The sequence below is a fragment of the Odontesthes bonariensis genome, chromosome 15, assembly GCF_027942865.1.
Source record: "Odontesthes bonariensis isolate fOdoBon6 chromosome 15, fOdoBon6.hap1, whole genome shotgun sequence".
Taxonomy (NCBI): Eukaryota; Metazoa; Chordata; class Actinopteri; order Atheriniformes; family Atherinopsidae; genus Odontesthes; species Odontesthes bonariensis.
The window spans coordinates 2864199-2889876 of NC_134520.1; the positions used below are offsets into that span (position 1 = coordinate 2864199).

Here is a 25678-nt window from a genome sequence, read left to right on the forward strand (position 1 = left end):
GTTTTTTATGTTTGTCTCTTCATGTTTCTGTTCTTTTTTTCTCTTCTTCGCTCTCCCTCTCTCTGTGTCCCCCGGTCCGGTTCGGCACTATTATCATATCATGTTAAATATTGTAACAAAAATAAAGGAGCACAAATAATGAATAGGCTGGGAAACAGGGAAAATCCCTCAAATGTACTGTAAATAAAAGATATTACACTAGAGCTTTAAAGAGGATTTGTAAAAGCCAAGGGTCAAAGAGGCGGTACTTTCACCTGCAGTACAGATAGAGCTGAATGATCCAAGAAAAAGAAGAACACAAACAAGTTATTCTTTAATGTAAAAATACATCGTTTTTAGCTACAAATGACTGTTTGAGATATTATCAGCATCAACAACATACATCACTCCACCTACCAAAAAACCCCAACAAACAGTACGTCTAAAATAAGTAATAAATATAAAATGATGCAGATAAAAATGTAGAAAAAAAAGTCAGCTCTCCTACTCGATTATTAGTTGTTTAAATAACCAAGTACCACTCCTAATACTTAATCCTTTATTCTAATCCTTACCAATTAATGTACCGGTAAGGTGAGGATTCTTTTCCACTTCTTTGCAGGCGCTACCCATTAAAAAGTGCCAGTCCAAAGATTCCCTTGTACGAATGACAATTCAGAATTTTTTGTTAACTCCACATAGACGGAGCCAGTTGCAACCTTGAAGAGTTTGTGACCATCTATAATACCAGGGGAATAAAATGTAAACCCATTTCTCAAAAAAAAAAAAAAAAAGGAGGCGGCAACAGTCTTTAAAGCCACAATCCTTCACGGGAAATGAACCCGCCTGGCCATTCACTTTGGTTGTTCGAAGGATGAAGTTCGACCGCTGTTGTCCGTTTGTAACAAGCTTACAACAGTATTTGCACGAAAAAGTCAGAGGCTAAAAGAATGAACGACAATAAGTGTCAGTGCATCTCACTGTGCTCAGAAGGCATCTAAAGTTACATTCCCTGTAAACGGCACAACAGAAAAGGCCATAGAAGCGAGGATTGTACCTTTAAAAATAACATTTACTTTACATCTATGTAATGGTGTCAGTACACAGTTATGCTCGCAGCAGCTGGCCACTCCTGTCTTCTTGAGACTGAACCGCGAAATGATCGGTTTGTGTAAATACCAAGAAATCGTTTCATATAAATAGTACCGGTTCCATGTTCCCTTGTTCTCAGAACTCCCAAATACAGCATCAAAATGAAAAATACGTACAAAGAAAACAGCATCTAGAAATCCGCCTACAATCCCCGTGGAAAGTCTCGTAACCGTGGTAGCAGCAGGAGAGGCGCAGTGACATCGTGGCAGTGACATCGTGGCTCCATTTCCACAAAAAACACCCGATGGAAGTATTTGGAACGCAATTCCTGCCGACCCTGCTGCTAAAACGCTCCATAAATAAAGTAGTAAAAAGTCGTTATTTTTCTTCCTCTGTTCGTCGATATAGAAGCGTTCAAATCCAGTGTCTCTGTCACACCACCACCTTGCCCTTGATGTCCAGCTTGGTGTTGTCGCTTGCCTTGCTGGACTGCTCCTCTGTGAGAGTGATGTAGGAGTACACCAGGCTGCCCGCGATGCTGCAACAACAACAGAGACGGCGATAAAGCAAACAAAAGCCGCTTTCGGACAGAGCCGTTCTAAGAACGGTCCTCCTCAAATTTCGTTCTGATAGCTGCCCTTCCCCAGGGGAACTGTTTCAGTTTGCATTAGCACATGAGTCGGGACCTGATAGAGACTGATGGGACGCAGCCGTCTGTGACAGTGACGTGTTACTTTAGCGCCACATTCAACAACAAAACAAAACAAAACCTGGTAAAAGTAAGGAGAGAAGCAAAAACACCACCAAGAAGCTAACATGGAGAGCGGGGAGGCCACCGTGTTCATGGTCTGCATGATGGTGATATTAATCATGGACGATCACATCGGGCGTCTAACATGGAGGCTGGAAGAGCTCACAGAGAGAGTCAGGAGACGAAGGATGGAGCGCAGGCCGTACTTCTTGGTTTCATGAAGGAAGGAGAGCAGAGCGCCGCAGACAAAGGAGACCACGTGGAGGTTTAACTTATTAAACACGCCAAGGTTGTGTCCGTGTCGTATGAGGAAACATTTCAGCCTGACAACATGACAAGGGGCGGAGCTACCGACCACCAAACACCTCCGTCAGATGTGTTGCTATAGAACCCAGAACAGACCCAGCTGAGGAGAAGGAGCTGAAATGGTTATAGGAACTGAGGGTCGTGGTCCTGAGTTCCTGTATGTGTGAATGCGGGAAAAAACGGCCCCGTTCCTGAAAAGGTTATAGGAACTGCCAAAGGTTCCTACAGTGCGTAAGCGGCTATAGACTCTCCCCCTCCCCTCTAACTTCCTCTTTCTCTCTTTTGTAACATGCTGAACTGCAGGAGTTCATGTTTGTGAAGCTGGAGAGGCCTGTTGTGACAGTGGCAGTAAACCGTTATATGTGGCCTCTCTTACAATGACTTCTGTTTTCAGGGGAAATGACAACAGGGCTCCAGAGGGGGGCCACTTGCACAACAGCCTCCGGCTCCTTTTTGCCACGGCTCATTTAACTTAACTCACTTAGAAATCTGCCATTTGGGTAGTTTTCTTTCAGCAACAAGGAAGAAGCCAAATACAGTGGGGTCCGAAAGTTTGGGCAGCCTTGTTAATTTTCCTGATTTACCTTTATAAAGCATTGATTGTTTGGATAAAAAAATTCCATTAAATATATCATATAGGGGACAAACACTGTGATATTTGAGAAGTGAAATGAAGTTTATATGATTTACAGAAAGTGTGCAATAATTGGTTAAACAAAAGTAGGCAGGTGCATAAATTTGGGCACTGTTGTCATTTTATTGATTTCAAAACCTTTAGAACTAATTATTGGAACTCAAATTTGGTTTGGTAAGTTCAGTGACCCTTGACCTCCTTACACAGGTGACTCCAATTATAAGAAAGGGTATTTAAGGGGGGCAATTGTAAGTTTTTCTCCTCTTTGATATCTTCTCTGAAGAGTCGCAGCATGGGAGTCTCAAAACAACTTTCAAATGACCTGAAAACAAAGATTGTTCACCGTCATGGTTAGGGGAAGGATACAGAAAGCTATCTCAGAGATTTCAGCTTTCAGTCTCCACTGTGAGAAACATTGTGAGAAAATGGAAGACCACAGGCACAGTTCAAGTCAAGGCTCGAAGTGGCAGACCAAGAAAAATCTCAAATAAACAGAAGCGAAGGATGTTGAGAACAGTCAGAGTCAACCCACAGAGCAGCACCAAAGACCTACAACATGATCTTGCTGCTGATGGAGTCACTGTGCATCGTTCAACTATTCGGCGCACTTTACACAAGGAGATGCTGTATGGGAGAGTGATGCAGAGGAAGCCTTTTCTCCGCCCACATCACAAACAGAGCCACTTGAGGTATGCTAAAGCACATTTGGACAAGCCAGCTTGATTTTGGAATAAAGTGCTGTGGACTGATGAAACTAAAATAGAGTTATTTGGGCATAACAAGGGCCGTTATGCATGGAGGAAAAAGAACACAGCACTCCAAGAAAAACACCTGCTACCTACAGGAAAATTTGATGATGGTTCCATCATGCTGTGGGGCTGTGTGGCCAGTACAGGGACTGGGAATCTTGTTAAAGTTGAGGGACGCATGGATTCCAATCAATATCAGCAGATTCTGGAGACCAATGTCCAGGAATCAGTGACAAAGCTGAAGCTGTGCCGGGGCTGGATCTTCCAACAAGACAACGACCCTAAACACGGCTCAAAATCTACTAAAGCATTCATGCAGAGGAACAAGTACAACGTTCTGGAATGGCCAACTCAGTCCCCAGACCTGAATATTATTGAAAATCTGTGGTGTCACTTACAGAGAGCTGTCCATGCTCGGAAACCATCAAACCTGAATGAACTAGAGATGTTTTGTAAAGAAGAATGGTCTAAAATACCTTCAGCCACAATCCAGACTCTCATTAGAAGCTATAGGAAGCGTTTAGAGGCTGTTTTTTTTGGTGCCCAAATTTATGCACCTGCCTACTTTTGTTTAACCAATTATTGCACACTTTCTGTAAATCATATAAACTTCATTTCACTTCTCAAATATCACTGTGTTTGTCCTCTATATGATATATTTAACGGATTTTTTTTTTATCCAAACAATCAATGCTTTATAAAGGTAAATCAGGAAAATTAACAAGGCTGCCCAAACTTTCGCACCCCACTGTATTTGGCAATGGACCTTATTATTGGGGAGGGGAAAAAAGAATAATAAGAGAGAGACTTCAAACCAATAATGGCAACAGATGACATTATTACAATTTACTCAGAGGGTGCAATTCATTTTTTCACAGCACATCAGCCAGCAGCTGAAACTACAGCTGTCAGCCTCATGATGGCACCAGAGGAACGATTCGAGGCCCGTCTTTGTCAGTAAACTTGCACAATGTGGTCCTAAAGGAAGTGTTGACAAGACTGTGCACAAAAAAGTTAACGTCTAAGGATGGTTGGATTAACAGCCCCCCCGAGCATCATACTGACCCTGCGTGCACGTAAACTGGAGACAACTAAACATTTGAATGTACAACAGCAAACAACCTTGTGATTTCATACCTGATGTTCAGACCTATGAAGTTAGTCCAAGAGAAAATGTAATCTCCACTGAACACCATCCCAATGTATGTCACCAGAACATTCTGCAAAATGGAGGAGATAAAAGGTTTTTTTCAAAGTCTTTTTTAGTCTTATTGTGCATTCCGCTCCAACGTCACTCGGCTGCGCAGCTCACCTTGATGCAGCCAACGATGGTAGTTGTCAGCGCCGAGTTGTACTGCGTGCACAGCACGGTGGAATACATCAGGACAAACCTGACCGAGGGGGAAACATGTTCCAGCATGAAATCAGATTTCACAGTGTTAAGGCAACTTTGTAGGCGAAGCGTCATTGAGAGGCTCGCGGTCTAGATTTCACCACTGATACGAGCCACAGACATTTTGCATCAAACAAATGTGGGTCGTAGCTTACCCCATGACACAGGAGAGGATGAACTGGGAGAGGAAAAGCGCATCTGACCAGCCGTCAAACTCTGCTGCCTGAGATCAGAAACGGGGCATAAGAAACGGCTCGTGAAAACACACATGCACATTAAAAGTAAGCTTGGGGGGGGGGGTTCATTCAGCAGAAAGAGAAAACAAAGCAATTAAGTCACTGCATATGAGTGTTACACCATCAGGCATTCAGTGGAGGAAAATTAAATGTGGTGAGCTAACAGAGCAGCACCGAGGACTTTTAGGGACGCCAGTGACACAAACTTGCAAATCCAACACAAGAGTTTCCATTGGGTTTTTAAAAGTGGCAGTGTGTGCGTCTCTGGTGTGGCCACTGAGTCAGGGGAAGTTGTAGACGCTGCTGTAATAACTCTGCTAGGTGCATAATAGCACCTTTGTGCTTTTCGGGCCACTGGGTCCCAGCTGGGCAAACCAAAAGGTTTCTGCCAAGACTGACCAAGAAAAAAAGAAAAGAAAAAGAGGACGGCTCATATTTACAGCACACACCCATGTGCAATTTGGGGATTAAACCCGTCAATAACTGATTGGTAGCGAGGCAGTAGGCTGATTCAACAGAGAACGTTCAAAAATAGAAAAAAAAAAAAAAAAGGTTTGAAAGAAATTAGAAGATAATAGAGAAGTGGAACTGCTCACCTTCTGCATATCTCCTGTTACATGAGCCAGCAGCAGAGTGGGGATGATCATAAATAAAGCGTTATAGTACAATAAGCCGTATTTCCCCAACTCCTGAAGAAGGAAAAAACAGCAGAGAAAACAGATGTAGGCTGAGCAACAGGATAAAATAAATTAATAAATAAACAAGCAGAGCCAAAACAGGGAGTTATTCATGGGTTTTTCTGCGCATTCCTCACTAACTAGCGCGCAGACACATGTCATGCGTGGCCAGGCCACTGCGCTGTGAGACCTCTAGTGTGCATCTGTCTGACTCCGTTTTTACATGGCTCCGTCTTTTACTCCTTCGCTCACAAAGAAACACATACACCTCAGTTTAGCTCGATACGTGGAGGCAGCGCCCTGTGGACTAAATCCGGGCCTTGCTCTGCCCCTGCTGTAACTGGAGAGCCGAGCGGTCTGCACATGTGACATAAACGTCGAGTAAAACCTGCTGCAAGATGTTTCCACGGTTATTAATCTGAGGGTTACAAGTGTAAAATAAGATGTGTAAAAAAAAAGAAGAAGCACAGGAGTGTTTTAGGATACTCTGGAGTTATTCATGGTAACTTATCTACATTTTAACACAGACATATCAACTTAGTCTGGGGGTAAAAATAGCCAACCCAACACATCTGTGAACACTGAGACGCTGAAGGACAGTTTGGGTTGTCTACAGTCAACATTAACTCAATGCCAAGCACAGCTCCTATCCCAACAATGGCCACTATTCATCAGCTGCTGCTGCTACATACCTTTGCATCTAATTTCTGTTTCACATAGGCTCCGTTGGCTGCAGTCAGAACGTCGTTCAGGAGAATGAAGATGTAGCCTTGCAGGTCAAAGGACAAGTCGGCACTACATACAGAGACAGTGGAAAACGGTAGAAAATGTCACAAAAGTCGAATAAGCACTCTGTAACTACGAATTTAGCTTTGGGGGTGCTGTGTTTGAGCAGGGCTCCTTTCGCTACAGATGTACAAGCGTGCGTGTAATGAGCCTGAAGATCTTTTGGGCCGAGCGCAGATCATATATCACGACAAAGCCACCCTTTGTAGTGAGGGTAAATCTGGTCCTGCTAAAAGCCGGGACACCTGCAAATAGCAGGACCTACCTTGCGGCAATGAACGCCCCAAGAATCATTGTGAAGACCGTCAGCTGGACTGGCCTGGAGAAACTCTTCCTGTCAAGGGTCAAACAGAGTGAAACTCAATCCATCTGAGTTCAGGTGTGCACAAAAGCCACCGTTACTGTACAGACACAAAAGCTTGCTCGTGAGTGACTGGGAGAAGTGGGTCATCTGTCATGTGCGATCTTACTTCAGCAGAAAAACCTCAGCCAGCATCGTGAATAAGATGGAGAATCTCCTCAGGACTGTAAACATCGGCAAACTGGTGGGAGATGACATGAGATGGTGCAGGTCATGATTTTTATATTTATTTTTTGCTCTTTTAAACCTGGTGTTCTCTGGTGAGTGAGAACTTACTTCAGCCTTTTGGTACCAAACAGACCAGTGATTTGATTTCCCACGAAAAGGAGAGGTAGAGGAAATGTCTGGAAAACAAGCAGGATACATAAAGCTCGTGCCAAAGAAAGAACAAGCCTGACAGTGATGGTTGGGTGTGTAACAGTGTCTCACCTTGTGAGGTATGCTCTCATCACAATCTGGGAAGGTGATCACCCTCGCAGCCTTGCCCACCCACAGCACAATAACTGTGGCCAACATCTGTACACACACACACACACACACACACACACACACACACACACACACACACACACACACACACACACACACACACACACACACACAAACAAGGGTAAATCAATGAGACTCTGTCTGCCTGTTTAAAGAGCCGTATGTGTTTGTTTGTTTGTTTGTGAGGCGGTAAAACGTTCGACCTACTTGTCCTATTCCGACACATATTGATGAGGGGAACCTGAAACAGCAGAGTTGAGTCTTCAGTGGATGTTAACAGTTTAAAAAGCAAAGCACTACTCTTAGTTATCCCACACGCACTTAACACCGAAAAGGTAACAAATGGCTTTATAAAACGCTGGCTAAAACGAAGCCTCCCCCGCCTCCGGCTGTACAACACCCCGCTAGCCAAAAGTCAAGCTACCGCGGCGGTGGCTCCGCTATCCGGCCAGCTCAACTTCCAGCGGCTGCGTTAGCAAACATAGCAGCTACCGTGTAGGCGCTGCCGAAACCGTTACCTGTAGTTGGTGAGGACACTTTTGTTCACCACGACGATCAGAAACGAGCTCAGACCGTAAAAGACGGCGGCAAACAGCTTCACAAACAATGCCGAAGGTTTATCCGCCATCCCCGAAAAGCTCTCATTCCTCTCCGAGTGTCGCCTCTTCCCCTGCCATCACTCCAGGGGCTCACCCACTGACACATGCACGCACGTGCGCGCGCACACAGCCCCGGGACATCGGCGTTTCACAACTTCCTCTGCAAGTCTGAACATCACCGAGCACTCGCGTGATTTTGTTACTTGTATATTGCTGAAATCAAAGTCCCTCTGAGGTGTGTGAATGAAGCTCACGTGCAAAGCTGAAGCTACTAATCAGCTTCCTGCTTGGGAGCTAAATATGTGTTGGACTGTGAGAAACTTAAGCAGGAACTTGCTGGAGATGTTAGTGTGTCGGCGGCTTTACAACCTCCCCCAAACTCTCATCCATGAATGCGCTGGACTGACAGAGCAGCACTTCCTGGTTTCTGACTTGACACGTGATCCGTTTAATCCAATCACGATTCAAGAGGTACATTAACCCGTTGGTTGCATTCAATTGGATTTGTTGGAGACCTGGTGCCAGAGAACTGCTGTTGTCTTAACTAAGCTGCATGCCACAAGCTGTACACACCTGATTAAAGTTGCAGTTGTGCTAGTTTGCAACAACTTTACAAGCCCATCGACACCAAATAAATACGTGGGACCGTGGGAGATTGGAAGAAGCGATGCAACAGTCTGTTTCCAGTGTTTGGCTCTTTTTTTAAATTTATGTTGACACGTTGGATCTTTGGAACAGACAGAGTGATGGACATTTAACATGAGAACCAGAATACAGATTGCTTTTTGAAGGATCTCAAAGGCTAAAAAAGTTATTTGAGAAATGCCTCATATGTAGGTGGAGGTTACATTTTTATGTAGACGTGGGGTAATAGGCCAAATGTTCATTTCAATCTGATACTCAAGGTCAAAGTGAGATTCTTTAAATACCCCCCCTCCTCTTGTGCCATATGACCACTATCCTGCGAATACCTGCCGTTAGAAGTGGGGTTGGGCATTCCAGCAGGGTGCAGATCTTAAACCGATCTCTAAAACTTCAAAACATTTCAGATAAATAACGTGTGCAACTGACAAAATCCTTGGCTGGAAAAGATTCATGTAACATGACTGCATCGTCTCTTTACCGTACTCAACCGCTTTGATCCAAACTGTAATATCTCAACAGCCACTGAATGGAATTCATTAAAACAAATTCAAATAATTTTGGTCAGCTGCTAACATTTAAATGTAGCACCATGATCGATGGGCTCATTTCCAGCTGCTTCAAACTGTTTTCTTCTGTCTTTTGTGATGCAGTCACTTTTCTCTGAGCACCACATTCTTCTGGCTTTCACTGAGGTTTTTCAAAAATTATAAAATATGGTTACGGTTGTCATGTTCCTCAAATTACTAAGATGATCCCTTTTGTTTTTGTCCAGTGCAACCCCTGAATAATAATTAAAAAAAAAAAAAAGGATTTTCTTCAATTCCTTGATACCTTGAGAGCTGCCCAACAGTTCAAGGCCTGTTTCTTCGTATTTTTTTTCTGTAAATGTGTCTGTTTGGAGCAAAACTTTTAGTTTACATTAGTTTTACAGTTTTAACCACAGCTCTGATAAAAACAACAAATGTCCAGTGAAAGAAGACCAGCTCCCTGACGCGACCTTGTAAAAGACCCGTGTGTATTTTGGCAGGTGGTACTGGGATTAAAACCTGACGTGTCTCTGATAAGAAATGTGTCTGTGCATGTGCCACGTTGTCAAGCAGAGAGCACAGGTGTAGAGTCAACCCCTTCACCAATTTCTGTTTCTGGGAAAGAAACATCCGACCTAAACCATGTCTGGACTGAACGCTTCCCTCGGATACTTCCTCGCTGCCGTGATTTTTGCAGCCTTCGTTCGAAAACTCTTTAAGAAATGGCCACGGCTCGGCTTCGTTTCAGAGTTTGCCTCCTCGTTCATGCTGGTGGCGTGTTGGCTAGAGATTCAAACCATAGTGGAGGTGGGCGAGTGGGCCGGGGGCCTGGGTCCTGATGTGACCGTGACCATACTGTTTGTGGTGCTGCTGACTCATGGTGTGATCTGTGGTGGAGCGTCAGGGAACCCCAGCCTGGCTGTGCAGAACTTCCTGCAGCTGGAGGCCTCCACCCTGCCCACTCTGCTCGCCGTTGCGGCTCAGTTCCTCGGGGCACACCTCGCCCTCCTTGCAGCTGGGTTCTTTTGGGGCCTGGAGCTGACGGACATGCACATAATCAAAGTCCTGATGAGCAGCGAGTGCAGTGCGTCCCTGCTGGTCCCTGTGCTTCAGGGCTTCTTTACAGAGAGCGCCTGTGCTTTCATCTTTCATCTCATCCACTTAAGCCTGCGACGCAGATCCGCTCTGATCCGGGTGCCCCTGGTCGCTGTCCTCCTCACATTCCTGTCCCATACCGGTAAGTCTTGGCTGAACACATTTATCATCACTGCAATGAAGAGGGTTTAATTACTTTCCTACTTCTGCTTCTTAAGAATTGGTAGAAGGGTTCCCTTATTTTTCAGAATGAAAGAAAAAAAAAGGCGTTTTAGCATTTAACATCCACTCTCGTTTTCCAGCCAGACCCTACACCTCAGCGTACATAAACCCATCTTTGGCGTACGGACTCACCTTCCACTGTCCTGGATTTACCTTCAGAGAGTATGCAGTGGTCTACTGGCTGAGCTCTCTCACAGGTAAATCAAATCAAATTACAACTAAGTGCATTTGTGCAGTCAGTCCTTTGAAAGTGTGAACACTGAATGTCTGTTTTCTAGGCATGGCTTTGGCTCTACTCCTGTACATGGGCCATATTCCAAGGATTTTTGCCAAAAACCTCTTGTATTGCCGGAAGACACGCTTGAGAGTGCCAAAAGGAGACAAAGTAGAAAAGAAGAAAATGTGAAACGTTACGTGCTGCTACTCCCAAAGGGGGGAAAAACTTTTTTATAACTGTGGTTAAAAAGGGTTTACTTCAACTGAACAAGCCTAACGGGAGAAGGTAAAATATTTGGGATGGGAAGAAAAGAAAAAAAAAAAAAAAAAAAAAAGCAAATATATGAATATATAAAAAAAAAAAAAAAAGAAAAAAAAAAAGGACTTAACAGCTCAAATTGTGTCCCTCATTTTGTAATACCGCCTTGTTTTTCTTTGGCAACGGATGTTCAACATCACAAAACAAGCACACACAATTTTCAAATCACTTTATGATACATGTAACCCAATTAAGTTACATATAGTTCTTAAATAAAAAAAAATCTGAACAAGGCGAGAAAGGAACTGCTGCTACGTGCTGGTAGAAGTCTGAGCTGCACTGGTTTTAGAGGACTGTGACCCATCAGGCTTTGGATTTTTTGGCTGACTTTTAGCCGACGTGCCTGGATCTGTGGGCGAGAAAGAAAGCACTCTGTAACAGCTTAGTGGCATTCGTGTTGATTTTTGAAACTCTGCTTTAAAAACCAAGTCGACAAATTTTGCGGGTTTGTTTTTGAGAACCGTCCTCCTTTATTGAAGTTTTGCCACCTCACCTGGCTGCTTCTGCTTCTGCAGCTGTGCCTCGGGTCGGTCCACCCATAAACTGTGATCTGGATTATTAAGCAGGGCCTTGCTCTGGCCACAGCTGAGACACCTCACCACAGTAAAGCGGGTCTTGCCTTTCTTTCCTTAACAAATAAAAAAAAAAGAAAAAAGAAAGACGTTACCATCAAACTCTGAAACACAAACTCAGAAGTGGGCTGCATTCGGTACACAATGCAGAGTAACTGTGGAAATGACAAACTGACTCACTTCGTTGTCTTGTTGTAGCTGTTACACCCGGAATGAGCAACGAGGAGCACTTCTTGCATAATGTTCTCTTCACTGATGGGTCTCTGGGGAGAAAAAAAAAAAAATAAAATAAAATAAAATAAAAAAAAAAAAAAATCAATGATTCACATGTTAGTCTGTCACCATCATCCCACTCCCTCCATAAAACCTCGGAAATAGACCATCTCTTGGTCTTCAACTTGTGAGTCGCATTCACTCCAAGTAAGTTGTAGTCAATAGAAAATGGACTCCTGGTGGTTTTATATAAAATGTTGCACACATTCCTTGTAACCGCACTGAGCAGCTGTAAACAAGGAGTCGATTGCTCAGTGGTCAGACCTCATTTTAAGAGAGCTGCATCCATCTGAAAAGTACTTATAAATATGGATTTATTTTTCTTTAAGTGTGGTTATGAAGCCGTCTGTGCACATCTTAAAATAAGACATCCACTGACTGTAATCCACACCCTCTCAGATATCTATGCATGAAGAGTGAATGCTAAATACATCATTTGAAAAGGTCACAATGGATTTAAATGCAAAAATGATTGAACTTTTTTTTTCTGTTCATGCTGATGATTTTATCTGTTGCATTTTAAATATATTTAGTAAACAGTTCAGCTTTATGGTTTCGCGGTACAAGAAAAACACAATTGCTTTTTTTTTTCTTAAAATATCACAAATATGATTGTTGACTTTGGTCTTTTTAGGCAATTGTTGATAGCCTATATATATATATATATATATATATATTCACAACTAGTGTTTAAAGACACTTAATAAATCGTCCAAGTTACGAAATTGTAACTTGTAACAATCTACAAAACCTATACTGCTTGACAGTGCAAAGTGTAAAAAAAAAAAAAAACAAACAAAAAAAAAACCGTACTGTTCTTTAAAGCTGCAGTCTGCAACTCTTTTTCAAGCATAATGCCTGGAACTGTCCAGGGATTCTGAAAGTAGTACATTAAAAAAAAATGAGTTCTCTAGGTCCCCTATATGTCCTGCTAGGTCCCTCCAAAGCCAGCAGGTTTGTTTACAAAATTGCAGACCGGACCGGTAAAAGTTAACCAATCAGGTTACAAGCTGGGCTCTGCTGCCTGTCAATCACCGATTGTGCACGCGCGATACAAGGTAGGCTCGTCCCCACGCTTATTTATCTAGACTATTGAACTTCATTATAGTCCAGGCAAAGTAGCATTTTACGACGGACTAATTGTAAAAGAAGTTTTTTCAGCTTATATCATTTCTATGAGGTGTCCAGAACAACATACTAAAAGTCCTAAGAAATCCTAGTTGGGGAAATATGTTATATTCTCATGAATCTGAGATGTATGCCAATACGGCCAGGCAACAATACACCTCAATGGGGCTATTTTTTCCCCTTACTCCTATCAAAATGAAACTTTACACAATGAAAGTACCCATGAATAGTAAATTTTTTTGTATTACAAGTTTCTTTGAAAATAAATTGTAATATGCAAATGAGCTATACACTAATCAAATATGCCCAAAATACATCCAAATAGGCCTAATTTTTTCTTTTACTCCTACCACAATAAAAGTTCACACAATGAAAGTGTACATGAAAAATAAAACATTTTGTATTAGAAGTTTCTTTGAAAATGAATTTGAATATGCACATGAGCTCCACCCTTATACTAATTTGCACAGGCAGAAACACCATTCATGTATGACAAATACATCGGCCCAATCTTCATCCAATCATCCTACTGCCAATGGGTGATGGCAATGCTGCTCTTAGACTGGCCTCTAACCTGAAAACTGCCTGGCTTGGTAGTACCTGCCAGGGGTATAACCCCCGCCGGTATAGTCTTCAGTGTCACGGAGGCACACAAGCCTCCCCACCACAACAAGGTAGCAACAACAGGGGAGGGGTTTTTTTTTTTGCATCGGCTACATGAAGTTCATGGACAGATGATATTCTCCCCAAAACTGTATCAGACCATTCATCGTTCCTTAAAGCTGCAGTCTGCAACTCTTTTTCAAGCATAATGCCTGGAACTGTCCGGGGATTCTGAAAGTAGTACATTAAATACCCCAATACAAAAAAAAAAAAAAAAAGAGTTCTCTAGGTCCCCTATATGTCCCGCTAGGTCCCTCCAAAGCCAGCAGGTTTGTTTACAAAATTGCAGACCGGACCGGTAAAAGGTAACCAATCAGGTTACGAGCTGGGCTCTGCTGCCTGTCAATCACAGATTGTGCACGCGCGATACAAGGTAGGCTCGTCCCCACGCTTATTTATCTGGACTATTGAACTTCATTACGGGCTAGTCTACTTACTGTGTCTTCCATGATCGCAAATGACAGGTGAGTTGATGAATGAGGAGTCGTGTACGCGCATCTGGCGTGCACGTCTACGTGCACGAGTTCTCATGTGTTTTGATGGGGCGGGACAGGAAGTTGAATAACTTTTTATTTTTCGGTTAAAAAATAAGCATTTCTTGCATTTTGCGACTACGGAGGTCACCGTTTTCAACTTCAAGCGTTCTGATAGATCATGTAAACTCTTAAAATGCCAAAAATTAGGACTTTACGTATGACAACAACAAATCCTGCAGACTGCAGCTTTAAGTGGCAAACCTGCACAATCCTTTCCTGGAAGTCTCCTGTTCTTACTGGGTAGATATCAATTTTCTCTCTCTGCTTTTTCTTATGATTTATTTCAGTTGGTTGTCCACAGAACAAGCAATGCTGTTGAAAATTGAAGGTCTGTTCTGAGCAGAGATTGTGTTTGATTTGTGGTTGTTGTAAAGATGGTATTACATTATCACGTACAATATTTTCTGCTTTACAATAGCTGCGGCGGCATTCGATGTGTACTCTGTCTCTAGGAATTGTCACTAAGCTACTTCCACGTTGAGCACTGGCACTGTTCACACCATTGCTGCCTTTTGCTCGTAGAACAACCCATGTGTTTTCATCACTGAATGACTCATTACATATTTTACACTTCTCCATTTCTCCCTGTACATTTATTTTAAAGAGCTGGAATGTCTAGAAAGTGTGTCTATCTGGTTTTTCATCTGTCTTCTGTGTGAGTGAATTGTTTAGTTTGTAAGAATGACTTCTGCCCGTAGCAAATCTGGTCTGAAATACTTGCTTTTCTGTTCAATTGTCTGTAGTTTGATTTTCTGTTCAAATTAGATGCTGACTTGACTGACTGACACTATTCTGTTGTACACTGCTATGTTTTTTTTTCTGTTTTGTTCGCTTTTCTGAAGTTCGCTTTTCTGTTCTCTTCAAATGAGAAGAGTGTGTGTGAAATAAAGTCAAATGAAATGTCTTCTTGTACTCTGTCCAGAATTCTATCCCCTCCCCCACCCTGCCCTCAAATGTTGCCATTTGTCAAAAGAGCGGGAAAGCTGAGTTCTCAGTGGGGTCCCACTCCCAAGTTGTATCATGTGCATACATGATACGGGCATATTCGATTAGTGTATAGCTCATTTGCATATTACAATTTATTTTCAAAGAATCTTGTAATACAAAAAATGTTACTGTTCATGGGTACTTTCTTTGTGTAAAGTTTCATTTTGATAGGAGTAAAGGAAAAAAATAACCCCATTGGGATGTATTGTTGCTTGGCCCTACTGGCACACATCTCGGATTGATGAAAATTTAACATTTTAGTATGTTGTTCTGGACACCCCATAGAAATGATTTATGCTGAAAAAAATCTTTTACAATTAGTTCCATTTTTGGCTCAAAAATTAGTTACTTTGCCTGGACTATTACGGGCTAGTCTACTTACTGTGTCTTCCATGATCGCAAATGACAGGTGAGTTGATGAATGAGGAGTCGTGTACGCGCATCTGGCGTGCACGTAGACGTGCACGAGTTCTCATGTGTTTTGATGGGGCGGGACAGGAAGTTGAATAACTTTTTATTTTTCGGTTCAAAAATAAGCATTTCTTGCATTTTGCGACTACGGAGGTCACCGTTTTCAACTTCAAGCGTTCTGATAGATCATGTAAACTCTGAAAATGCCAAAAATTAGGACTTTACGTATGACAACAACAAATCCTGCAGACTGCAGCTTTAAAGGAAGTTGCGCAACAAATTAACTTACCGTTCTGCCTTCAAAACAAAGCACATAACGCACACCAACAAAATAAAATAAAAATTTTCATTTGACCAACTCTACTTACTGTCTGAGAACCAAACGCCTTGCAATTGTCTTCTGTGTGAAACCGTAGAAACGAGCCAGCTCCACATTTTGTGGGTTTTGAGATAAAACACAATGAGCAGCCTGTAGAAGGACAAAAAAAAAAAAAACACCATCACATATCCGCTTAGCACGGCAGCTAGCATGTTAGCCGCGTGAGTCCAGTCCACGTTTATACTTAAACTTTTTCCTACCTGGTAAAGATAGTTGAGTCTTTGGTAGGCTTCTTTGTCTTTCAAGTGGAGCGCCATTTTAAGCAGAGGTATCAGGTCACAGAGTTACTCAGGTCCAAACTGCAGTGAAAGCTTTTAAGCAGCGGCGCCCAGCGCTCTGCCTCGGAAATATCAATGGACTTCCGGGACGACCCTTCAGAATAAAAGAGCATTATTGGCTCCAACAAGATAAGACAAATATTACCATCAAATATCGATGAGCCTATGTGTAATTTAGCAAAGAAAATAGGACGCTACTGTACACTAATCACCTTAACAGCCAAATGATACAAGCAAAACAAGTACATTTATTTGAGCGCACAAACAACAAGGTTGTTAGTTGTCCAGACGAGACAAAAACAAACAACAAAAAATAAAATAAAACCATTGTTAACTAATCATCTTTGCCCACCTTTGGCAGCTAATCAGTATGTTATGGTCACATCTCTTCAAACTAATTATCACGTACACAATATACACATGGGATAAGTGCACTGTTGTCCGGAAGAACACAAAGGACAGAGTTCAACACACAATGCTCATTTTAATAACAATAGAAAAAAAAAAAAAAAAAAGTAAAAACCCTGTCAATCTAACATTTTAATAGCCTGTAAGGTGCACCTCTGGTATCGGGACACTAATGATACAGGGGAAGAACTGATACAGTAGATCTGTCAAGTGTGGCCGTTACAGAACAACACGATCACAGCACATGTTCACGATGATCGATGCACTGAAATGTTTCCTATCAGAGAAATGTCCGCAAACCATGGGTCAATGTGGAAATCGCGAGTGTTCATGGGATGAGACACATTACATACCAAGAGAAGGGGGGAGGGGGGGACAGACAAGAAATTCAAGTATCAAAATAACCAAGACACTGACGAGCTGAAACGGTCAATTACAAAGGTAGTAAAAATCACGGGAAAACAGACACCGACACAATCAACAATACATTAAGCAACATTTTGCATTTGTTTAAGGCAGTTGATTAAAAAACGACCCAAAAAAAAAGAACAACTAAATAGAACTAGGCATCTTCTTCATTCAAAGTTAAAAACAGGCCAAGCCCAAACATGTCGCCGAGAGATTTGATGTACAAAATCATCTATGCCTGACTCTGAAACTAAGCACTTTAGTTTGACTTGTCTTTTGACATCCGAGAGAAAATAAGAGTTCATGTGGACAGCGGTGGAGTTGTGCTCTCGATTTTTTTGGTCTTCTTCACAGTGAGGTTTGTCAGGGCTTATAAGGCTGGTGCATCAAGAGCGGCGAGTCACTCTCAGCCTATTGTCTGGCACGAAATCTAAACGGTTGGCACATATTTGTGCACAGCATGGGAAGGCAGGGTAGCCGGGTTCGTCAGTTAACGATTGCCCTTCATGGCCTCCTTGGCTGCCAGGATGAGAGGTGTGAGACTGCAGAGGGGCTTCGCGAGCTTCAGGAATGGATGCTGAATAACAGGACGAAGAAACAACAAAAGAGAAAATTTAGCCGTAAAAAAAAAAATCACACGAGAGGTTGAATGAAAAACAGAATAACACTGTCCAAGTTTTACCTGCAGGAGCTCTTTGCCCCCCCCCCTTTTCTCCACATCCATTTCCAGACAGCGGTTCAGGAAGTCTCTGAACACAGGAGACAGCTTCTCTGGATTCTGAAGCTCAGGTGTGCCATTCGTGGCGATCAGGTACAACGCCTGCCACGGGGGGAAGAGACCAGAGAAAACGGAACAAAAAAAACAAAAAACTGTGACAAGCAGTAAGTGAATCAAGCCAAACAAACTGTATGACAAATGAGCAGTCTGGTATGTTTTTGATCACATGGACATTGTCATATTGTATTCATGTAGCTAACATAAAGTAGTATGCAACATATAATGTGAATAAACCTAATCACCCAAACCCAAATCAAGAGGTGAAAACAAGACTCACTCGTAGTGGGTTCTCATTCAGGTAAGGGGGCTCTCCTTCAACCATCTCAATAGCCATAATACCCAGCGACCAAATGTCTACTTTAGGCCCATAAGCTTTTCTGGTCACCACCTCAGGAGCCATCCAGTAAGGCGTGCCTACCATGGTGCTGCGTTTGCTCTGCTCTGGAGTGATCTGGGCACAGAAGCCGAAATCCGCTGTGGAAAGAACAGAGGACAGAAAAAAAAACAAAAGCATGGTTACTGCGAAGGTTTGGAGCGATCCAAGTTTTTAAACCAGGCAGCCGACAGCAGTATCGCAGTACTCACTCAGCTTCACAGATCCATCCATCCCGAGCAACACGTTGTCACTCTTGATGTCCCTGTGAATGACCTGATTGGCGTGCAGGAACTCCAATGCTTGTAAACACTGCAGGCAAGATGGAAGAGGCAGAAAAAAGGGGTAAAAAAGATTTTTTTTTGGCGGGGGGTGGTTCTATCTCCCACATAAAACAAAATAAAAAGGGTAGCATACCTCTCGGCAAACAGCAGCTATCTGGGCTTCATCCATGCAGGTCTCTGTCACCACATCTGTCAGTGAGCCACCAGCCAGATACTCCATCACAACATACAGCTCCTCCCCCATCAGGAAACTGACACAGACACACAAAGGATTACGCTCCAGCCAAACGTAATAACTTATTAAAACATGGTGTCTTTTTTTCACTCCACTCCGGGTTTAATTTCACTCTCACCTGTCTAAAAAGTTGACAATGTTGGGATTCTTCAGCTCCTTCATCACTAGAATCTCATTGATGATGAGCTCCTTCTTCGGCTGCTTCTGTAGGTTGATCTGTTTGATGGCGACCTGACGGCGTCAAATATCAAACAGTTAGCACACAAAGGCAGATATAACACATATTCCTTTGCGACCATTAAAGCGTCCATTCACAGTTAGCGGTATCATCACAATTATCATAGGACTGCTGTTCAGCACAAGATATGCAGCTGGGCTTGCTTTGACCCTGCAGAGCCTTTACTAAGTTCCCTCACTTCTTAAATTCCTTACCTCCTGTCCTGTGGCCACATCAATCGCTGTGAATACCGTTCCTGATGCCCTGCAAACGGAGTTAGACGACTAATTTATTTAGAGACACACTTTAGGAAAGTAACCACTCAATGTCGGCAAATATCCATAACACATATGAAGACATGGATGCAAAGAAGGTTCCTCTTTCCCATAAAATCACTAAGACTGCACTGAGCATGTGCCGAAAGGAGTAACTCATCCACTGGAAGTGTTATCCCTGAAACCTGAGAACTGTCTGAAGAGGGAACCCCGTCACCGTCTGGATTTAACCTCATCGCTGGGTTTTACTCAGATGCAAAGTGTGCATATAAACTAATCATGCTAAGTTAGTCATTCTCAACATGACATGTCAGAAATCTCATGTCAAACTGCACCTTAAACACAGAAAGTGAAACATTTACAGAGGCTCAGCATAAAAACAGTTCTCAATCGATTTAACTGATTTTTGACAGAACATTCTGGGTTTAAAGAGACTCATCTGCAGCAACTTGATACCAAGTGAAAAACACTAAACAGGCTTTTAGTTTTTCAACATCATATTTAAAAGTACTTTCTTCAGTCACATATATATCCATTTATTTTGGCGTTTCCTGGTATATCATGGCCTTCGCGAATGAAAGAAGTTTAATTTATGCATCTCATTGCTTATTCCAAAGTAAAGAAAACCAGTCTCATTTTCAGCTGAATTCTACACCAACGAATACTACACTGCATTTCTGACTGCAATAGATTTCTCTTAAAGTCACACGCTGGAACTTTAAAAGAGGACAAGCTTTGGAAACATTACCGTTTGTCATAACTCAAAAAGTAAATGACCTCTACCGCAGGGATGACCAGTCTCAGTCTATAAAAGTCTATCACTGCATATTTTCTGATGGCGGTGGAGGACACTGTCAAACAAGTCATTTATAATATAATTTACACCATTTAAATCAGGTTTATCTGAGCTGAGGTGAACCATCTTAAAGCTCAAGAACTGCTACTGTTCAAAGTAAGAAAGAAAAAAAGGCTTTATAACTTCTTTCTAAAAGACAGAATAGTGATATCAGTATCGGGATTTCAGACAGTGCAGAAGGTGTGTTCAGGTGCTCTTTGGATGCAGGTCCATGCCATATCTATCTTTTTTTCTTTTTTAGGGCAGCAGGTGTATCCAACAACACAGTACATGCCTGCGTTTGACCGCAATAAATAATATTAAAAACACTCAATGTTTACACATCTGCGGCACACATTTCAACTGCCTTTATGTTCCCTTTTTTCCTTTGCGCTCTTCCTGTGACGTGTCAAAATGTCATCATTGAAACAGGCTCATTCTTGCACTGCTATTACTGGCAGCATATTGCACACATGCTGCATGTAAATGGTGGATGTGCACCTACCCCTGACCGATCTTTTCATATCTCGTGTACTTCTTCTTGGGATCCCCAATGCTGACTATGGTTCCTGTAAGCCAGATTGCAGTCGTGTGTGATAAACGATGGGCAAACAAGAGCGAAAGGAGGAATTAAACTGCTTTATTTTTGTCGTATAAGTTGTGATGCGTTTGTAACTCACTGAGTTTGTCCATGATTTCCTCGTCTGTCATCTTGCCCTTCTTTTTCTGTCTGTCTGTAGCCTTGGAGGCAGCATCTCCATCTGGACACGTGCTTGGAGCAGGGATGGGGTCAACCACAGACCGAGTATAGACCTGTTCAATATACCAAATTACGGCCAAAGACATAGACATGACTCAGCATTGAGGAATCTTTTGAAATCCGAGCTCTGCACAAGCCAGGGCAATAAGGAACATTTCAGGATAAATCCAAAAGATGACTATGATCCTTCAACGCCATCTTATGGGAAGTAACTCACGCTCTGTGTGTGTTTCGGTCTTGGCGCAACAGCCGGAGGGGGAGCTTCATCGTCGTCATCGTCATCAATGTCTTTGATATTTGGAGATGAGGGTTCGGAGCCTTTTTTGACAGGCTAATTCAACAACAGCAGAGTTTGTTCAGCTTGATTACATAAAACACAGCACACATAAAAATTGCTATTTTCAAACGTCAAGGGATACTTACAGACTGGGGACCGGGAGTGAATGCATCTTTTTCTATAAATTGTAAAAAAAAAGAAAAAAAAAAACTGTCAAGAATCACAGCAGGAGTTTTAAACACACCTTTTACTTTACCCGGCAACTTCATAATTCCACAAAGGCAACTGAACACTGAAACTCACGATTCAACTTTTTGTCTCACCAGAAGAAGAGAAGCTGAGGTACTTCTGTCGCCCGTTGCCTGAAGAGTCGTAGAACTTAAGAACATCAAGCACAGCCTGTGGGTTTTTCTTCTGCTCGGACTTGGTGATGTTTGAGGTCTGGAGTAGTCGAGCCCATTGCTCTGGCATACCCTGGGTGAGGCAAAGAGCCGGCGAAATGGGTCAAATGGTGCAAGTTAACGTGTAACGCTAAATGCTTTGGTTCAGTGGGTGAAAGGACGAGCAGGTCCAAACGGGAAAAAACTCACTGTGAACTCCCCTGTTACAGCATCGAACCCCACGTGTAGGGTGTGTTCAAAATCTAAAGGCGGTGAGATCTCTAGTCGGTCTTTGTCCCGATCTTTCTTCCTACCAGCTGAAAGTAACCAAACCTTTATTGACGCTGACAGATAAAATGCTGATAAGACAAGCTCGCCTTTGATTCTGAAGGAAAACACTCATTCATTCATCACCTTTCTCAGCTCCAGAGAAGATTGAGATGATCTTATTGCGAGCTTTCCTCTCCTCCGGCACAGAGGGGAGCGGTTTGGAGCTGTGGTTGGCCGAGAGCAAGTCTTTGCCGGTGCTGGTGCTGAAGATGGTGCTGCCTATCCTTACTGGAGGGGCGGGGGGTTTATCCTCCGGGTCTCCGTTGTCACACATTGCTGGGAGGTTGTTGTGAGCCTCGCAGGGCTAATGAGGCAGGGGGAACTCAGCGGATGAGGATGGAGAGGGTGGTAAACAGCCAGGGAGGGAGGCAGCGCTCACATCAGCATGAGGCACTGGTGTACGCATACAGAAGAGAGGAAGCCCCAAGTGGTACCCGGAGAAAAATCAAACCACTGTAAGACCATAAAAGACTAATAATACATACGTTGTAAATGCAACATTGTGCGGTGACAAATAATCTGAGGGTGCTTTCAGAAATTAAACGACTTATTGGTGTCTAAAGAGAACATATAGTCGAGTATTTCAGGGAGGCATTAGTGAAACTGGTACAGAAAGTTGGGGAAAAAAATCACCATGCTAAAACATAACGATAAGACAGTAGAAAAGGGTTTCAAACAATCTAACATGCCCTCAGTCTGTCTGTTTGTCACTGCTTTAATGATAAACCAGCAACAGAGTAAACAAAAGAGTAGGCCAACTAAAACACACACGACAGGTGACTGTCATAGAAATTTCAATTCAATCACACATTCATGTATGGGCAAAGATTTCATAGCCCATCTGAAAGTTGCAAGACCTTGTGAGAGTAAAACAGTGGAAGTGGCTCAGTCTTCGAGCACAGGAACAAAGAGATGGCATCCAACTGCTTCTTATTAAAATTCTTAGTGTCCTCGTATTGACATATCGTCTGTCCGTTCAAAATGCCCTTCAACAGGGGCGGCTACGAGGCTAACGCTAGCATACTCACTGCTTGGCCAACAAGTGTGCTAGCTACAACTTACCGTTAGCATGAAATGCTAACCTTATACAGCGTTAAGCTTTCAGCCAACGTTATCAAGTGTCTGACAGCGAGACTTAAAGCTTTCCCTCCAGGAACTTCACACGAGTAAGTAAAAGTTTTTTAACACAGCAAAGGCTGCCAATAGGCTAACTTTGCCGTACCAATGTGCTTAGTATGCAAGCTAATGGGGGAGACACAGAAGTGGCGGAGCTCACCGGAGATTCGACACCAGTTCAGTTTGAATAGAACTTGACTGCGGGACGTTCCTTGACGGTCTGAAAAACGATTATAAATCCGTTAGAAGCTCTTCCCCTAGGACACTGGAGCCTGAATGGTGCACAGCACATACGAACAGCTTAGCAAAAACGTACCTCCAACTATTTACAGTGCAACTTTTCATCTGTCTTTACGGCCCCTGGATAATTCCACTATAGCGAAGGGGGAAGCGGAACTACGGACCCAGCCTTGGCCTCTTCAGTAAATGTTTCAAATGAAAGGACCAAGAAGACACAATATTACAATCCAAAAGTGACAGCACCGCTGACACAAAAATTTACAATCATTTCAGCAGACACTGAAGTATGGCACAATGGTAAGTTCTTCGCAGTATTATTTGACATTAATTGAACATATTTATGATCTAGATAAATATTCTATTGTTAAGTATAACGTTCATCATATGCATGTTCTATTCTTATATATATATATATATATGTATGTTAAATGTGCTTCCACCTTACAGTTCTATTTACATCTGAAATTCTTTAACCTCCTATAACAAAATAGTCATCATTAGCATGTTCCTTCCATGTTTTATTTATTCAAAATATTGTTTCATAAAGCAGGTTTTCTACATACATACAATGTTTTAGACTGAAAAAAAAAGAAGTAGGAAGAAACAAAGAAGCGTCATCTTCCCTTATCCTCTGGGCTGTGTTCCAAAGTCTGAGCCAATATCACACCAGGAAGAAAAACCTAAGACTAAAGTTACAGGACTCACCAAAACAAACATTTTTGTCAAACTAACTTCGAAGAGGGGATTTTCACGTGGCTATCTGGATTTCTTTCAAACATGGCACAACTTCACGAGTTTGTTAGCACAAGTTCTGTTGACTGCTGCTGCTTAAACAATCTGATGTTTCCACATGTGTTTGGACAGCGCCACACAGCAGATCATGGTGACCAGAATAGTTCCCCCACACACAGGCGCCACCGCTGACCCGTCACCAACTGGAAACTGGAGACTGAGCTCCTAAAGCACACGAGATGTTTTACTTGTTTTGTTTTTTTCTTTTAAAAGGAAGAAAGAAGAGTGAAAAATGCTATGAAAAGCTTAACTGAAAACAACCTGCTGATGGTGGATTTTAACCCACGAACAGGTGCTAGAATTGCTGACTGTACATGGGGCATCCAAAATATTATGAAGGTCCAATCTGTTCAGCTGTGTGCCTAGAAGGGGGGAATATTACATATGATATTTACAAACTGTATCTAGAAGCGCATTACAACAGCATTTTGGGAAAATAAAAATTTTCTGGAAAACAACAGTGTCATCAGAATCTCTTCAATACACATAATGTGAGTTCATCTTGGTTTGATTAAGTGAAAATTTTTAGCATGGCGCAGAATACATAAATATACATGGATATCCACTTACATTTTTCACTCCGCAGCAGCAGCTCAGGGGGCTCAATGCTAACGGATGTAAATGTTTTCCCAGAAAAAGAAGGCTCGTGATAGCGTCCATGGACTGGAATTGTTACTTTCAGGAAACCGGGAATTGGCTCAATATACGAGGGATACACATAGGTTAGAAATCCTGAAGTCTTGTGAGCAGGCAGCTCTAGGTCAACGGATGACTCTAGTAACACCTGAAGGGTATAAATGGCATAAATGATCATACGAATAATACATCAGTTTGTAAGGCTCTTTCAGCTAATAAACTGTGCAATGTTTCATCTGATTGTTTGGTAGGAATGAAACACAGAAACAACAGATTTCTTCCAAACATTACCTGCCAGTCTCTTTGACTACTCAGGGATGCGAGTTCATATGGATCCACGTAGACACCACTAGGCCATCTGTAAAGCAGCAAAACTCTGATGCCCCCGAGCACATCAGGTCTGAGCTCAACAGTGGTTATCACCTCTCTAAAACACATTGGAAGTCACTTTGTCATTCTTGTCACAAGAATCCTCAGGTCTCACTTCAGAACCTGTCTGGCCATATACCTGTGAAAACCCGTTTTGCCGAGCTCCACTGACACTGTTGAGGCTTCAAGGCACTGCCTCAGTAGGCCACAATGGTCCTGATTCTCATCTGTAAAAATGTTGAGGTAACATGAAAATACACATAGATCAAGTCCTTTAGAGAATGCTTGTATCGGTTAAAATGACCTTTCCATTTATTTTATTTTTTCTTGAAAAATACATAAACGAGCTAATGAATAACAAAGTTTCATAGTACACATGTTATATTTTTTGGAATCTAAAATCATTTGAGGTTTGAGCTACTAACTTCGTTGTGCTCAATAAGAGACAAAGTTATCATTGACGTTTGACAATTTTGCTTACCCTTTTTGACCAAACTATGGCATGTCGATAAACAGACCAACACAGATAACAGTGCAAAATACATCAAAACAATAATGATAAACTCTGATATGTGGTACCAGTCTATTTCAACTGCAGTTTCGCTACAATACTTGGTAAGCTCCTTTAAACTGTTTACGGAAAAGAATGTTTGGAAGGACCT

At 42.4% G+C, this 25678-nt stretch overlaps 5 protein-coding genes across 6 annotated transcripts; 1 reads left to right on the top strand and 4 right to left on the bottom strand.

Moving 5' to 3' along the window:
* Window positions 1–300: 300 nt before the first annotated feature.
* Window positions 301–8440, bottom strand: LOC142400055 (nucleotide sugar transporter SLC35D2-like). The gene is made up of 12 exons (XM_075484640.1): window positions 7972–8440; window positions 7661–7694; window positions 7394–7480; window positions 7241–7308; window positions 7074–7145; window positions 6869–6937; window positions 6510–6612; window positions 5737–5829; window positions 5060–5127; window positions 4824–4902; window positions 4649–4731; window positions 301–1609 (listed from the first exon to the last, which is right to left on the bottom strand). Exons 1-12 carry the CDS (start codon window positions 8079–8081, stop codon window positions 1504–1506), a joined length of 972 nt encoding a protein of 323 aa, XP_075340755.1. The 5' UTR covers window positions 8082–8440; the 3' UTR covers window positions 301–1503.
* A 1426-nt stretch (window positions 8441–9866) lies between these two features.
* On the top strand, window positions 9867–10947 carry aqp12 (aquaporin 12). Its single transcript, XM_075486185.1, has 3 exons — window positions 9867–10461; window positions 10622–10738; window positions 10820–10947. Exons 1-3 carry the CDS (start codon window positions 9867–9869, stop codon window positions 10945–10947), a joined length of 840 nt encoding a protein of 279 aa, XP_075342300.1.
* A 281-nt stretch (window positions 10948–11228) lies between these two features.
* Window positions 11229–16373, bottom strand: rpp21 (ribonuclease P subunit p21). Its single transcript, XM_075486186.1, has 5 exons — window positions 16226–16373; window positions 16015–16115; window positions 11829–11911; window positions 11570–11704; window positions 11229–11425 (listed from the first exon to the last, which is right to left on the bottom strand). The coding sequence occupies exons 1-5, from the start codon at window positions 16280–16282 to the stop codon at window positions 11328–11330; spliced, it is 474 nt and encodes a 157-aa protein (XP_075342301.1). The 5' UTR covers window positions 16283–16373; the 3' UTR covers window positions 11229–11327.
* A 155-nt stretch (window positions 16374–16528) lies between these two features.
* On the bottom strand, window positions 16529–23394 carry pak2b (p21 protein (Cdc42/Rac)-activated kinase 2b). 2 transcript variants are annotated; one of them, XM_075484641.1, is made up of 16 exons: window positions 23296–23394; window positions 23140–23199; window positions 21948–22256; window positions 21744–21850; window positions 21477–21627; window positions 21300–21331; window positions 21094–21207; window positions 20797–20929; window positions 20622–20685; window positions 19222–19270; window positions 18908–19020; window positions 18688–18805; window positions 18483–18582; window positions 18175–18371; window positions 17802–17939; window positions 16529–17696 (listed from the first exon to the last, which is right to left on the bottom strand). In XM_075484641.1, the coding sequence occupies exons 3-16, from the start codon at window positions 22135–22137 to the stop codon at window positions 17610–17612; spliced, it is 1593 nt and encodes a 530-aa protein (XP_075340756.1). In that variant the 5' UTR covers window positions 22138–22256; window positions 23140–23199; window positions 23296–23394; the 3' UTR covers window positions 16529–17609. The 2 variants fall into 2 exon arrangements, with proteins under 2 accessions (XP_075340756.1, XP_075340757.1); XM_075484642.1 differs by having other exon boundaries at window positions 21948–22316.
* A 322-nt stretch (window positions 23395–23716) lies between these two features.
* pigx (phosphatidylinositol glycan anchor biosynthesis, class X) lies at window positions 23717–25662 on the bottom strand. Its single transcript, XM_075484643.1, has 6 exons — window positions 25498–25662; window positions 25156–25243; window positions 24939–25074; window positions 24582–24795; window positions 24273–24373; window positions 23717–24176 (listed from the first exon to the last, which is right to left on the bottom strand). Exons 1-6 carry the CDS (start codon window positions 25559–25561, stop codon window positions 24048–24050), a joined length of 732 nt encoding a protein of 243 aa, XP_075340758.1. The 5' UTR covers window positions 25562–25662; the 3' UTR covers window positions 23717–24047.
* Between the last annotated feature and the right edge of the window lie 16 nt (window positions 25663–25678).